Genomic DNA, 16,205 nt, shown 5'->3' on the forward strand with positions numbered 1-16,205 from the left:
GTCAATATTTTCGAAATGGGGACAACTTAGGGTCAATCTTTTGGAAATGGAGACAACTTAGGGTCAGTCGTTTGGAAATGGGGATAACTTAGGGTTAATCTTTTGGAAATGGGGACACCTTAGGGTCAATCGTTTGGGGACAACTTAGGGGTGTATCGGGGGAATTTATTTATTGTCAATTTAAGATTTGTTTTTTTTTTGTCAATTTAGGTTTCTTTCACGGTATCAAGGAAATATGGGCGTATTTTTTCATTTGGAACTTGAGGCGTACAACCAAAGGTCGCCTCGATTTCTACGATTATGAAAACATCGTCTTCGATTTAGAAAAACTAGCTTTGAGAATTCCCGGAAAAGAATTTGATCTCGAACACAGAAGATCCCTAAAACAAAATGAAACGGTAAGTTGTCTTTAAACTGAAAGGAAGCCGTTTAATCAAAAGTGCAGCGTATTTTCTAGACGTTAATTAGGACATACTTCAAAAGGTGTTAAATTTAACAATCACCTAAACTAACAGCAGAGTTGTTAAACATCCTATCCCCTTATTTTTAACATATGAACGTTTATGTTCATTTGAACATGCAGGAAAGCATTATGTTTTACGGTGGAAGTACTTCTGGCGCATCGTTATTGGCTCAAGTTACTAGAAACGCTAACGGGTTAACTTCAATCTGGTTGAAACTGAAACTGGAAAATGGCGTTGAATACAACTTACCACATGATAAATTTTACATCGAACCTAAAACAGGACTGGAAAGTTTCGTTGGCGGGGGACTTCGAATAAAGTGTTTAATTCCCATGAGAAGATGGAGGGTTTCATTCAATGGACTTTTAAAGTAATTAATAATTAGATTTAAGAATTATAAGAGGTGTTCCAAAAAGATAAAAGTCGTAAGAACGAAGTACAGTGGAACCACATGGGCGATTTTGCTTCGAATATGTAACGTCTATGACATTTTGTTGCAAGAGCCACCGTTTTTGTAATTTGATTACTGTTTTATGAAAGACCACTTAAAAATAATTGAGAAATTGATATATAATGTTAATTAAGTCAAGGGGTCATCCATAAAACACTCCAATCATAACTTGTTCAGGAAGTGGTAACAGTCGCTCGTAGTAGTTACATTTTCGACTCAAAACTGCTCAAAGAACCCTCTGAACTTCGGTGCTATCACTCTTTTCTTGAGCACCCTGTATAATTGATAAATAAATATAAATAATTATTTTAATTCACAGGAGGGTTATTGACAACGAAGAAAAAATAGTTCATGTCAAATTTGGATTCATGTAAGTACAACTTAACCAAGTTCTTGATTATTTCAATTTTAGAAGTGCATAAAAACATCCCTTGAAATAAGCTACTGAAACAGCGAAAGAATCACGATTTTCCAACAAAATTGCATAATCTGAACTAATTTATGCTCGTGATATTTTAGGTGCATAAGTTCATCAAGTCCGCAAGATCCAAGTACGGATGTTCATATTAAATCGTGGGCGAGATTTCTGGCAACTGAATCGAACTGGGAGGGAAAAATAAAAGAGTAAGTTCATAGAACTTAAGATCCAGGCAAATTCATTAATTTCAACTTTTGCCTTAAATTAAAGGATGCAATGTCAAGCTGATAGATGGATTCAGTCCGCTAACTTAATCGGTGAGGTTCAAATACCAGAGGACAATGTAGAGGACATGGAGGTTAATTTATGGGGTGCCAGGAGGCGCAGTAATACTGGTACTAACATTTCAAATTATCCAACTATAATCCAGCCTTTATAATTAAAAATCTATTTTAATTATTAACAGATAAAGACAAGTTTATCAAGAAAGCTCTCTCCAAAGAATATCTCTTCTACTTCAAGGTTTGTAGTTAAATCAATGGTATTATCTGTGATACTCATACTTTACGGGTTAAGTACCGCGAATTACTAGAAGATAACTTAAAACTATGACTTTTGGAAAAAGTTTAAACCTGAAAAATATAACAATATCATGATTTGAACGTTTTATGTGTACTGTCCATTACGTCATTACATTACATTATCAATACATTTTCTACCAATAGAGTGGCGAGTTTCTGCACTACTGCGAAATGACTCTACCATCAGCAAACAAAAAGTAACTAAACTAAACTCAAATTATCAAAATAGGGGTGTGCTAATCACAATTTAAATTTTATCGCTTGCAGATTCCACTTTGCTTATATAATGAATTCAACATCGTTGGGTGGACCGGTCAGATACGCTAGTCACAAAACAAATGCCAACGGAAATGTAACAATCTCCTTTACGAAAGGTACAACCACACTTAATTATTATTTTATCAAATCTGATTAAGTATTAACAAAATCATTACGTACTAAGGTCCATTCACGAGGCACTGCATTGTTAAGAAACCAGAAAAAACACTGCATCTTCACAATGGTGATAACACAGAAACCGACTTGTCCTTAGTCGAAGCTGTATTAGACGGAGATGAAATTGGACACGGACTCATTATGGAATATAACGGGTGAATAATAATTGTTAATCTTTAATTACAACAAAATTTTAACTTTAATTGCAACTTCGTAGGAAAACAACTCAACCATTACCGATGCCAAAGATACAGTTACCAGCTTTAGGTATGCGCTATGTTTACTAAGTTTTCACAGTGGTTTTTGCTACACCTTGGCTACACTTATACCATAAGTTTATAAGATATGTTGCCTAAGTAATGACAAACTTATGAAACATGTCTTATAAACTTATGCTTAGACTATAAAGTGGAGCGTAACTTACAATTTCCGTTGCAGGTAAACCTAAAAATTCAACATTGGTTCTTCCATTGACAAGCTCCGAGTGCCGACACAGCGAGGTATCGGGCGGTAAAGGTTCATCTTTAGCGGAACTGACAATTTTGGCAAAAGAATTGGGCAAAAACAGCAATGTAAATAGAGTCTCATTTACAGACTCGTGTGTAAATCTAACGACAATCGCGATCTAGTTTTCAGTGCCAAGGGGTGTGGTTGTTACAACAGCCGCCTATTTGAAACATATCAAGGAGACCAATTTATACGATGTCATAGAGCCATTAGAATCAATTAGCAGGTAAGTAATTGTTACTTCGAGATTGCATTTATTTTAATTAACATAACTTTGTCTTCAATAAATTTAGAGAAAAGCCATCGCTACTTCAAGACTCTTGCAAACAGTACGTTTAATTTTGGTTCAATTAATATTTAAGTTTTAAAGCTTAGCCTTCTCATTAATTGTGCCGAAAACACATGGAAAACATTGCGAAATATTCATTTGCTAAGCCTAATTTTAATTGCAAAAGCTTAGGGAAATTGTCTTTAGTGAAATCTAAAAATTTGAGGGCGTTTCTCCATGCTATGACTAAGCTAATGTAGGCACGGGGACATATTCTTCAAAATCGTACTTTTGTTTTCGCAGCGCCTCTGCAGGATTTGAGAAGAGAGCACTTACAGAAAGTATCAAAAAAAGTATAAGAGAAAATTTGACATCAACCTTTGGAAATGACGTCGAGTCAATCAAATTTGCTGTGCGATCTTCGGCTTCAGGTAAAAATGAATTTTTCAAGCGTCGAAACTTTAAAAAGGAATTTTTCAAGCGTCAAAACTTTAAAAATGAATTTTTCAAGCGTCAAAACTTGAAAAATCAAGTACATTTCTCAACTACTAATTTTTTCTGCAGGTGAAGATTCAGAAGAACTTTCGGCCGCGGGTCAAATGACCACCTATCTTGGAGTTAAAGGTTTCGACCAGGTAAAACATTAACTCAAAATACACCACAAAATATGTCTAAATTTATAATTTTTACTTGACCTCGATAATTTTAGATATACGATGCAGTACTAAAATGTTGGGCTTCGCAATTTTCATTTGTCGCTATTCAATACAAAAGGTATTAACATAAGTTCAAAAGGTATGTTAATTTCGAAGAATATTAATGAAAAGCATAAAAATTATAGGCAAAATGGACAGATTTTGAATTCACCAATGGCCGTGGTTATTCAAGAAATGGTACCCGCTGACGTAGCCGGTGTTATGTTCACTTGTGATCCCGTCACGGGAAATCCCAAACTATTAAGCATATCAGCTAATTACGGAATAGGAGAGGTATTATAACCCTTACGTTTTAGTAATTTAAAGAGAAAATTAGATGGTTTGAAAACCATTTTTCATCGATTCGTAATCCTATTTTAACATAAATTCATTAACAAAACTTACCAGTAATCATACTATAATTTATTATAATACAAATTACCGTATATTTTTTAAGTTTTCTTAAATGATTTATTAATTTAAAGCGATTAACAAATGCTTGTCTAGCAGTTTAATTCTATGTTTAAGATAATTTTGTTTAATTTAGTCCGTAGTTTCGGCTGCGGCTGATCCGGACACAATTGCAATTGAACGAAACGAAAATGGACTTGTTGGGGTAACAAAAGTCGACATCGGAAAGAAAGACATTCAGATTGTTATGTCAGGTGCGATATTTCGAAAATAACCTAATCTGTAGTTTTATTAATCAAATAATTAAGGTGATGGAGGTGTTGTTGAAGAGAAGCTATCAGAGGAACTCTCAAGTAAATCTAGTCTCTCGGTGGAAGATGCTCTAACTCTGGCAGAAATTGGCCTTTTGGTTTGTGTTTTGGCCTATTACAAAACTCAACATATAAGGATGTGCGAATAGACAAATTTCAAATTAAAATTCACCGATTTCATTTATCAATTGAAAACTATTGAAAATATTCCCGTATTATTCGCAAATTCCTCGATCATTTTCATCTTTAAATAGTTCAATACAATATTGCGACTAAACTAAATTTACAGGTTGAAAAATCGTACGGTTTACCAGTAGATATGGAATGGGGATTCCATAACCAAAAGCTGTATCTTTTACAGGCGAGTCAATTAAATTTCTCCAATGTGTATCAAATTAGGCCTAATTCTAGTCATTTATAGGCCCGACCTATCACTACATTTGACAAAGAAAGCGAAGTGGAATTGTCCCACGAACTGGACTCTCCAATGAGATCAGAGTTCGAATATTACTCGACCGCCAATGTTGGGTAATTGCTTTATATTACATCTATGAAACATGTTTCAATTTACCATTTTTGAATCTACATTTAGCGAGGTAATGCCCGGAGCCTTTTCGCCTTTGGGTTGTGTTTTGATGAACAGATGTTTCGATACAGTTATGAGAGTAAGTGACTCAAAAGAAACTTGTTATTCCATTTTTGTATGGAAATATACATCATGTCTTTAAAATTTTAGTGGCACTTGTCACCTCGCGGCAAGTACAATTTTCCTTCAAATCCATATTTTTTGCGTGGAATGGGAAGAGTTCAAAATCACGCCTTGTTCAATGTCTTCGACGTAAGTTCAATAAAACCAGTAGTTTATAAGTTATACAACGTAAGTGTGGACACTCTCTACACCATGGATATGTATAAGTACTAACAGATATTATGGATTGGATTCCCATTTCTTACGTTCCACGAGGCATTTCGCTTAGGCTCCCGTTCAGCAGAGAGGGCGAAATATGACTTGTAACCCCCATCCCCCAACCTTGGGAGTGAGAGGGAAATTCGTATTTTCTCTCTCTACGCATGGGCGAAATTTCAAACCCACCACTCAGGATTTTCCGGAGATTTAGTTTAGTTCCTTTCCCCACATGACCTAGCTGCTTCCGCCTCAATTTAGAGGTACCTCACCTCCGCGTGTGTAACGCGTATTTGGTGGCCAGATTTATATCCTAGTTAGGAATCCATAATAAGTTAGTATTTATACATACACTACATATTGTAACACTGCGATCTCTCGCTGTAAATTCATTAATACATATCCCTGATCAATCCACGCACGACTAGCTTAAAGTCATCAATGTCTAAATCATGGTCTTAGTTACTTCACTCTATTTGACATTATTCTTATCAATAGGCACTACTTCGGTTTTATCACGGTAAGCTGGACTTGGTTACTGAATCCCAAATGGTCTCTATGCTCGGTAGAATATTGGAAGATGAAGATATGTTCAAAAAAGCGGAGAAACGAAACACCTTTTACCCTCCCAACTCCGTCCTTCAGCAAAGTTCCTACATTATTTACGTAAGATATCACTTAAGTAATTAAAGCAGGAACACATAAAGCCTATAGGAAACATTGTGTAGATATTTTCTCAACGTATCTACGCGGATTTTGTGGGAGGAGCTAGCTAGACTATTACTTATGACGAATTTTACCTCGTGAATAATCTATCACGCAGCACTTTTAACCTTGCACGAGCCTGATCTCCAATGAAATTACAGTTAAAAACACATCAGAATTATGACGCACGGCGGATACTAAACTCTCAAGCCCCGCCCCCAAAATCCGCATAGAAATTAACATGAGATACAGGAAGCCACAATAATTCCTAATGGGTTTATGTATTCCTCTTTAAAATAATATCTGCATGTCTCATTTCTGAATGATCATGATCTTCGATAGGACATGATATTTTGCAACCAAATTATAAAGAATAACAAAAAACGCGCTTGGGATTATAAAATTGATTTGTCGAAAAGTAAAGACTCTTATTCGGCGCATCAGGATCTTTGGTTACAGTTCTTGGATGTTGGACAAGTAAGAAATGCGTTACATAAACGACCCAGGTGTTTTTGACGTCATGTGTCATTGATGTTAATATTTGTCACGTATTTTAGAATATTGTTGTTCACATGACCGCGACGTTAACCTCATCATTCTACAACATATTTCTACTGTCCATTCTAACAGCTGCCAATAAAGGTAGACAACTTAATCTAGCAATGAATTTTAAATTAAAACTAATATCGTTAATTGCAAATTAGGATGGGGTTCGGATGTTTACAAGGACTTCGCGTACGTTCTCTCATCCTGCTACGAAGTCGAGAGCGTTGACGTGCCAAACGCCATTGAAGTAAGTTCGAAGAGAAATTAAACTACAAGAGATGAATATAATACTTCTCTTCGAGAGAAGTGTACCACCACAAAGCGGGTGGGGTAATTGTAACATGATTCTTCCCAACATCACTTTACATTTGGAGTGCACAAGGTTATTAAACCGAATCACATAAATAGTTCCCGTATCATTTACTCTATTAGCGCAGCTTTATTATTTGCCAAGGCGCATGCGCTTGTGGATTTTTGTCAAGGTTTGTGGGTTGATTGCTGAGGATTTAGTAAATACCAAACAGTTATAGAATTCACCCTAGCACGGTGCTATAGTTACCCATCTGAAGTTTGATGAGCGGGAGAGCAAGCAAAAATGGTGCCATGAGCCCGGGAATAATCATGTTACATAACTAAAGTATTAAGATGATACAGAGTGTCATCCTTCTTCTATTATCCCCATCTGACTAAAATTCAAGTTCACAAGGGCTATATTTTTCTGCTAGAATTAAACTGATTGATTAATTATTTTCTTCCATTTAATTTTAGAGATTATCAGAAAGCATTGCCAAGTCAACTAGCGCCAAATCATTCAAAGAAATGAAAAAAGAGGTAAGGATCGTCGTTTGCTTCGAGTTTTACCTGGCATCAACAGTCAAAGGCTGGGAACTGAACGAAGAATACTTTTGGTTTTCCTATGAATTTTTGATAAAATAAAATACAATCCTACTAGGATGCCCTGAAATGGCTCCAAACCACGGGAACTGAAGCTGGAGTGGCGTTCAAACGTTTCCTTGAAATTCATGGTCATAGATGTTACAAAGAGGTTAGCGAGCGACCAATAACGCTTTGACCAATATGGCAAAACACACTGCGTCTGCTAACGATTAGTTTTTTTTAAATTAATTTATAGTTTGACGTACTAAGTAAAACCTGGGGTGATGATCCTCTAGGATTGGTTAAAACGCTTCAGGTATCAGAACTAATGAAAGTGATAATTACCAGTAAAACTATAACTATGCAATATGTTAATTAGGATATGGCATGTGTAACTGAGAAAAAGGATAGCAAGAAACCCATCGGTACATACGAAACCATGAAGAAACTATCAGTACCTTTAAATTGGTACCAAAAGTAAGTATTCAAGCATGGATTATACGAAATGGGAATATAACTTGTGAACTTTATAGGTTGTTAGTTATGATCGCGATTCCTTTGTGTCGTAAAGCAGTAGGAATGAGAGAAAGAACAAAAGTAAGTATTTATAGAGGAGTATATCCTTCGTAAACGCTACGTGTAGTAAGCTTAAGTTTTGGGTCGTTTAAGCCTAACTTATGTTTAATTGTATGGTTTTAGTCTCTTACAATTCGATGCTTCGACAAGTGTAGAAAAGCCTACAGAGAACTGGCTCAATTGATGGTTAAAGAAGGAAGATTACCGGACGCAGATCTTATATTTTATTTGACAAATGAAGAAATTGATATGTTGATAAAAACCAGATCACCAACGCTTCTACAAAAGTACGCTTTTTCCTATTTTCATTAGAAGTTAATATCTTTTATCCTGGAAGTATAACACTCGAAGCATATTCGAAATTATCTCCCTTTATAAGATTCCGTTTACCGCGCCCCCTCTGGCACCTTTCGCACTTTGAGCTGCAGGCTTTATTTTATGTGACTAAGAGGGAAAGACAAGGGGGTAAAACATCGGTTTTTGGTTTAGGAATTTCATAGGTAACTCTGACTGGGGATGGGGAAATATATAAAAGTGTTAGTCTTATACTTCTAAGGATAAATGTCATTAACTTTTGTTTTCATGTTTCTGTGTTGTCGATAATAAAAGGCACTATTTTCTGCTGTTATTGTAACGCGATGTTAATGAGCACTTCGAATTAGTGCACTAAAGTGCTACTGCACTTTACACCGTCTCACTTTTATCTTTTAGGGCAGTTCGACGCCGGGTCTTATTACCAAAGATGGAAAAATTAATATTCCCTGAAATGTCAACTGGAATCATCCAACCAGTAAGGAAAATTATTATAGTCTTTCGGTGACTTGGACAATCAAATTTTTCGCATATTTTCTATGAGAATTTTGCTCCATTCATAGTCGTTAAATATAATTAACACAAAAATCAATTAAATTTCAGATTAATTATGCGAAAAAAGTAAATTACGTAGGTTCACTAAAATTGAAAGGTAACTTAATTAATATATTTGTATATTTTTTAAAAATTTTAGTAACCGAATACGGTATTTTTTAGGAACTCCTGCCAGTAACGGAGTAGCCGAAGGTATCGCTAGGGTAGCCACGTCACTTGAGGAGGCATCTCATTTGCAAGTAAGATTTCAACTCATTGAGTTCACCCATTGTGTATACAGGGTGTTTGTGAAAGGTCCATCAATAATGAATGGGCGTATTTATTGGGCCATTTCGAGTCGAAAATGTTCTATGACATTTTTCCGTCCAGGCCACTGTTTTCAAGTTATGATTGGAGTAATTTATGGATGACCCCTTAAATTTAATTATGAAATTGAAAGACAGCGCTAATTTAATGAAGGGGTCATCCCTAAAATATTCAAATCATAACTCGAAAACCGTGGCTCGGACGGCAAAATGTCATAGAACATTTTCGACTCAAAATGGCCCAATAAATACGCCCTTTCATTATTGATGGACTTTTCACAAACACCCTGTATAAATATATAAACACTAACGTATTATGGATTCTCATATCTGACGTTCCATGAGACATTTTGCTTAGGCGCCCGTTCAGCAGAGAGAAAAATATGACTTGTACTCCCCGCCCCCAACCTTGTGAGTGAGATAAAAATTCGTAATTCTTTTTTCTCTCTGCGCATGGGCGAAATTTCAAACGCACCACTCAGGATTCTCCGGGGAGATAGTTCCTTTTCCCCACGTGACCTAGCGTTTTCCGCCTCGATTTACAACCGTTTCACATACGCGTATTTAGTGATTTAGTGGCCTAGTTGGGAATCCATAATACGTTAGTGTTTATACAAATCCACGTCTAAACCAAGGCGCTCAAAAAAGCGTTTTACGACTAGCGTTTTTTGTTTGACTTAGTGCTAAAAATATAATTACTGTATCTTTCAGTCGGGAGAAATTCTGATTGCTTACAGTACTGACATAGGTTGGAGTCCGTTCTTCCCAATGTTAGCCGGAGTGGCGACTGAGTTGGGAGGTTTGGTGTCTCACGGTAAGATGACATTGGAAATATCTTACTAAAATCCCCATTGAAGAAATGTTACGTTTCGTATTTTAACATCCTTACTTTTGATTTACAATTAGAAAATTTAAGATAACTTCATAAAGCATCTTATTTTTAATAGGAGCTGTTGTGGCTCGAGAGTATGGTCTTCCTTGCGTAGTAGCTGTACCAAACGCCACCATGATGTTCAAAACGGGTAATTACGATCTTAATTAGATTTTAAATTAAAATTAATCTGAATTATTTTAGGTGATCGAGTTTTGTTAAATGGAAACAAAGGAACTCTGGAGAGAATCGAAGAGACGCCGACAAACTAATATCAGTAAAAAAAAAACCCCTAACTTAAACATCGCCTTAAGACTATTCTAATTATAAAATCGGAATATACTTGCTTTTGATTTTTAAAATTCCCCTCGATTTCTTCGAATTTTGAAATAGGGGAGTGGGATTGAAAGCGTGAAACCCTTATTGTCGACAATACCATAATCCTTTCTCTAGCTTTAAATATATCGAGCAAATGTAAAACACAAGTTTTAGCCTTACTAAGTCAATTAAATTAAATTATATGCAATGCTTAAAATTACTATTATAATCCCCATACTTTTAAAATACACGAACGTAAAATATCACCTCGCCATAATTCCGTCACATTCACTCTCCCTTCAATGACGAACGAAAAATTTTATACTGCCAAAGGCGGTTCTCTTTTACGACGACACCACCGCCAACAACAGGGCAGGTCGTAGATTTTCATCATACGATGTGGCTAACAATGTACTTTGCCCTTAAATTAAAAATTCTGAAAATCAGACATAAATTTGCATAGGACTGTTGAAACGATCTAGCCCATAATTAAGCCTGTTCTCGCTATCATTAAGTGAAGCCTAATGAAATTATAAAAATGCCTGACTAGGTTTTATTGACCCCTTTGACCTGAATTTTTGGGTTACATAATAAACTTGAATTATACCAATAAAATAGTTGTTTGCAGTTTTAAAAATATTCCAAAAGTATAATCAAATTAATAAACAAAATTGTAATTAAAAATTAATTACTGACTTACGTAATTCGTTTAAAACCCTTTGTATTCTTCAAAACGCACTTAGACACGCACTGATACTACAATCGGCCGCGGGCGAGATCTGAAAACACGACCGTACACCTCAAAGTCCGCGGAGCAAATGAATCGTGTAAGTGTAAAAAACATAGCGACTCCTAACGGCTAGAGTATTAATAGACCGAGTACCGTCAATAGGCCACAAAGGACGTCAAGGTCCTATTTTTTTGGTAAAAGTAATGGAGGAACGCGTAATCTTTCCACTTATTTCGCATAGGTGGCGCTCATAGAAACAAGTTAGGAACGGAGTTGGAGACACTAATAACGCTACCTATATACAATAAATAGAAATATTTTAAATACCACATTAATATTTCAAAAATGTAATTTTTGGCCTGTTGACGCTACTCGGACTTTATAGACACTCTAACCCTAGCACGACCTTGGGTTTCTTACAGTTGAATTTATACCAATCACAGTACTAAGATTTATCGCTTAAATTATTTTTATTGATGGCAAAATTTGCCACAAAAACACCGATACATTTTCACTATTTAAATATTTAAATATTAAAGATTCAGCAAAATCTCTGTATTATACTTAATATAAAGGGTATCACCAACATAATAGAAAACTTTAGTAAATCCAAATTAGTTATAATAAGTCTTCAAGACGTTGGAGACTGGACGCAATAACAATACTTCTTCAAGACAGCGTCCTTGACGCAACTGGTTTGGTTCCCGTAGTCATTAAGTCTGGACACATCCCCCAATAAATTATGTTCGTGTTCCAAAGGCACGTATCGAATCGTTCCCTCAAACTTAGCGTCACCGGGTGAAGTCATAATTTCCACCGTGTAATCGAAAATGTTGGTTTTAGGTCGCGCTTCAGCGAACAATTTATTCTTGGGTGCTCTTATCTTGGCTTTTAAAACGCTCTTCATCTTTAATTTTGAGCATTCGGGATGGCCCGCCAACATCTCGTTCACTTTTTGCGTCATGAACTTGGCTACGTGCTGAACTTCCTTGTCCTTGACGTCTATTGGCTCGGACTGATGACAAGCGCACCAATCTTGGGCGATCTCCGCGTCTTCGCAGCTGCGATTGGCTGGAATTGGTCCAAACAAGGATAAGGCCCGTTTAACCAACTTCTCGCGGATAGTCTTCAACTGCGGTTCATCCGCAACCGAATCCGGTTGGACCTTCTTCGCGGTTCCATCGAAACGTAGAACGTTCTGTATGGTAGCGTATAAGTCGAACGGGGTGACTAGACGGTTGGCGTTGACTCTAAGGTTTTTATAAAGTTCGGGGTATTTGGATTGGAGGTTTTTAGGAGGAACCATGATTAATATCGGGAGTCGTTCCTCCATGCGTCCAATATGCCTTGCTCGATTTTCACCCCAGCGTAAACCGTGATCCCCCATGAATATGATCAGGGTGTTATCCAAGTGAGATTTCTTGTGGAGGGATTCGAAAAAATTGGCGAAGAAATGGTCACCCGAAGAGGCGCTGTTTAGAAAATCATGGGAAATACTGTTTGTCCATGCCATGGCAAAGTACTTCCTGTTTTATAATATAAAACGGTATACAAAATCCATCCTCGCGTCCATCTTTTGATGATACGTACCTTTGTCCAAAGTTGGAAACAAATCTTGCTCCATAATCGAGGATGGCTTCCGCTTCAGCCATAGAACCCACGCATGAATAAGAGTTTCCCTGATGTTCCCTTCCAAGAGCCTTTTCGTAAGGGCGCATCATGGTACGGTAGTAATAGTCCGTCGGTTGAGTCAGAAACCCCGGTTTAACGTAATTGAAACTAGACATATCAGGGGAGTCCTCCGCGTAGAATGTTCGATAACCAGAATTGGCAAACTCTTCCCAAATTAGCTTACAATTGTCCATAGGATCAGACTCATTCCTGCAGATCTAGAGACGTAATTATTCACTTATGGTTGTGGCCTTTGAAACATGTTTTTTATGGGACACACCTCTGGTAATTCTTCTTGATGGACCCCCATTACTAACGGTATCAAATTGGGGAAAGTATTATCACCGACTTTATTGAAGCCATTCATCTCAATTCCTCCCATGGATTCAATCAAATACTTGAACGTTTTCTTCATTTGTCGATGCATATTCAACCTGGACATGGCGTCGGCACCGACGACTAGAATATTGTACTTGTCGTGCTGCTGTTGGTTAGTTGTAGTTGCATTTTTCTCGAAGTTTAAGCAACGTTCTTCGGTGGCTGGTTTATCCATGACGAAACTGTGATAATTCTTGTAAAATATGCCTGGATGACCCTTCAGGGTGCATCGTACTAAAATAAATTCCACTTTGACCTCGTCACCGTCTTTCACAGGCGTACAGTTCTTGGAGTAACTGAGAAAATGTTCGAGTTACTGATCTTGAAGGGATTATTGTTGGATTTAAACATTTCAAATATAGTACTACTAAATAATTCAGCTAGTAAGGAAAATAAGATTTCAAATAATTCATTCTTTAGTCTTTAGCTACTAACCTTACGTAACTGTCAGACTTCCCATCGCGTGCCCGGACAATTTCGTTGTAGCAACATTTTAATTCTCTGCCGGGTACGGTGACGTTGTTAAAGTCTTTCCAGTAGTCGATTAAGGATTCATTGATTCTGAGTTTGTTTCCTTGGGCGTAGGTAAGTCCTGGATAATCTTTGTTGCAATCGAGAGGCTTCCAAATCTTGATCAATTTAAGAACCGTGGGATGGTAAGGATCTACATCAGGAATCTGACACGCTTCCGAATAAACCAGGTAACCCTTCTTGACGTCATTTTGATACATTACCACATTTTTATCATCAACAACGCCCTGAAATAGTAAAGATTGTTTAATCGACGAATCTCAACCCTTACCGAAAATACCACCTCTAAAACACGTCTTAGGTTGGGCTGAAGACGTTTTTAGAGGGTTTTTTTTCGGTAAGGGAATGAATTATCATTTGGCTTTCTGTTATATCGTTTGAATGGTTAGAGTCATTTCCTCTTGAAAACCGAAGCAAATTATCTCACAAAAACATGACTGAACCCAGCATTGAAGACTGGTCTTATTAACCCTGACTATACTCTCAACTTTTCAGGACACAATAACTCTTTAAATTGACTGGACTCAGATGAAAAATAAATTGGGCTCGTCACCTGAGGAATGGTGTAATTTTCCTTCGATTGCATTACGGGCAAAGTATATTCTTTCGCATTCATTTCTTCGTCGATGTTTTCGATTATTTCCGGTTTGACCGTGGTAAAGTATACATTACCACCGTCATTCTGAATCTGAAATGATTCACTATTCACTTCATCCAATTGTTCCAGTTGATTTGGCAGCGAGTCTTCCGTAGCCGATAGGACCTTCACGAACACGATAACGAGAAATACCAAGCGACGTGTCACGTCAGTCCGGCCAAATTCTGAAATGAATAAAAGATTTGACTTATATGTGATTCGGTTTAGAACCTTGCTCCAAATGTTGAATGATGTTGGGAAGAATCATGTTACAATTACCCCACCCGCTTTGTGCAGTACACTTCCCCCTTCAAAAACGAGAAATTTATAACCAGTAGCAGATAACGGAGCAGTAGGCCTACAAACATTATTATCCACTAATGATTTGAGTTAAATTTACTTTATCTACACAAAAGGAAATTAAAACCTACCTCTCATAATTCCAAATAAATTGGAGCTTAGTTCCCAATTAGATCTTGTAACAGTCTATTCTTTCTTGACGTCCGTATGGTATTAATAGCTAACGTGGCAAAAAACTTATAATTCTTAACTACGTTGAATGAATCTACAATATGTATTAGATTAGAATGTTTGCATTTGTTAAAGGCATGGACTGTTAATTAAAGGGGATTAGAAATCGCTATCCTTTAACAGTACAAAACTTTCTCCCTCTGGCGACAATCAGTTGGTGGTAGGGTAGGCACTGGGTTCATCATCCATGTCTTTCCCTACTTGCAAATGGTCTATGTCTTACAGCGCAGCCCGATCTCTCACTCTCCCTCTCTCTCTCACTCTCACTCTCACTCCCTCACTCTCACTCTCTCTCTCTCACTCTCTCTCTCTCACTCTCTCACTCTCTCTCACTCACTCTCACTCTCACTCTCTCTCTCACTCTCTCTCTCTCACTCTCTCCCACTCATCTAACTCAGTGCACAGCCGAGCAGCCAGACGTCATGTGAACAAACTTCTCCGATTTTTTTTCCTCTCTGTTGCGCCGATTACGCATGCGCGGAACTCTGACACCGAGTCACAGCTCTGTACCGGTTCTGAAAGGAGGGGGCGCTGAGGGGGAATTTGGTCTTATCCATACGCTTACTCATTGATCATAGCTCTGGTTAAAAAGACGCACGCATTGCTAGTCCTCTATAATCATCTGTCCATGATTAAAGTGACTTTGAGAATGCCGCGTGGTCGCGTTATCCTGATGGTTTCGGGCTAAATCGGAGACTAACACCATTAACGTGAAGAGAGGAATAAGACAGGGAGACATAATACGGAGGGGGTAAGCTAGAATATCACAGCCTGGTCACACGTTTCATACTCGACCAGTTCCGAATACCGTCTATTTTCTGAGTAACGCAACTACGCTACCGAAAAACAGTAGATGTTTTCTGTAGACTTCATCGGCCGAAATTGTAATACATAGACATTGGTCACACCAGGACTCCCGTTATAGATTCTCCATGGTTTAGGATCGAGATCGGCTGATTCTACATTATGAAATACAGATGAAGTAAACGTGATGTTTATAAAAACTCAGTGTTTACCTGGATAAGGTAAGTAAAGGTACGCCGTACACTTAATTACCTGATATGCATTAGTTAGAAAACTTATTTTTTAGCTATCAAAATATAAAAACGTAATGTTTGCATTTTCAAAATGATTTCGGTAATGTCGCTACAAGCTTCGCTAATTATCTTGGGTGAAATCTGAGCCTGACACCATTAGTCTGCCAGAACAATAATGATC

General features: G+C 37.2%; 2 protein-coding genes across 2 annotated transcripts; one reads left to right on the top strand and one right to left on the bottom strand.

The window, feature by feature from the left end:
• The first annotated feature begins 672 nt into the window (after positions 1-672).
• On the top strand, positions 673-10,717 carry LOC149678122 (uncharacterized). The gene is made up of 37 exons (XM_089836133.1): positions 673-1,285; positions 1,435-1,539; positions 1,604-1,728; positions 1,800-1,855; positions 2,059-2,111; positions 2,182-2,288; positions 2,357-2,504; positions 2,567-2,616; positions 2,788-2,921; positions 2,979-3,082; positions 3,150-3,185; positions 3,428-3,555; positions 3,689-3,759; positions 3,834-3,898; positions 3,966-4,113; positions 4,367-4,484; positions 4,539-4,639; positions 4,831-4,902; positions 4,963-5,069; positions 5,134-5,206; positions 5,278-5,379; positions 5,944-6,111; positions 6,493-6,627; positions 6,708-6,792; positions 6,855-6,943; positions 7,465-7,527; positions 7,649-7,741; positions 7,829-7,888; positions 7,952-8,049; positions 8,106-8,169; positions 8,272-8,435; positions 8,860-8,938; positions 9,064-9,112; positions 9,178-9,254; positions 10,032-10,134; positions 10,268-10,342; positions 10,396-10,717. Coding segments are annotated over exons 1-37 (3,375 nt in total). The 5' UTR covers positions 673-1,283; the 3' UTR covers positions 10,464-10,717.
• Positions 10,718-11,690: 973 nt separating this feature from the next.
• LOC149678123 (uncharacterized) lies at positions 11,691-15,324 on the bottom strand. Its single transcript, XM_089836138.1, has 6 exons — positions 14,888-15,324; positions 14,373-14,641; positions 13,724-14,046; positions 13,191-13,584; positions 12,830-13,128; positions 11,691-12,765 (listed from the first exon to the last, which is right to left on the bottom strand). The coding sequence occupies exons 1-6, from the start codon at positions 14,892-14,894 to the stop codon at positions 11,871-11,873; spliced, it is 2,187 nt and encodes a 728-aa protein (XP_089692264.1). The 5' UTR covers positions 14,895-15,324; the 3' UTR covers positions 11,691-11,870.
• Positions 15,325-16,205: the final 881 nt, after the last annotated feature.

This window comes from Phalangium opilio, unplaced genomic scaffold, assembly GCF_054372755.1.
Source record: "Phalangium opilio isolate 3A_F unplaced genomic scaffold, DU_Popi_V2 ptg000042l_1, whole genome shotgun sequence".
Lineage (NCBI taxonomy): Eukaryota > Metazoa > Arthropoda > Arachnida > Opiliones > Phalangiidae > Phalangium > Phalangium opilio.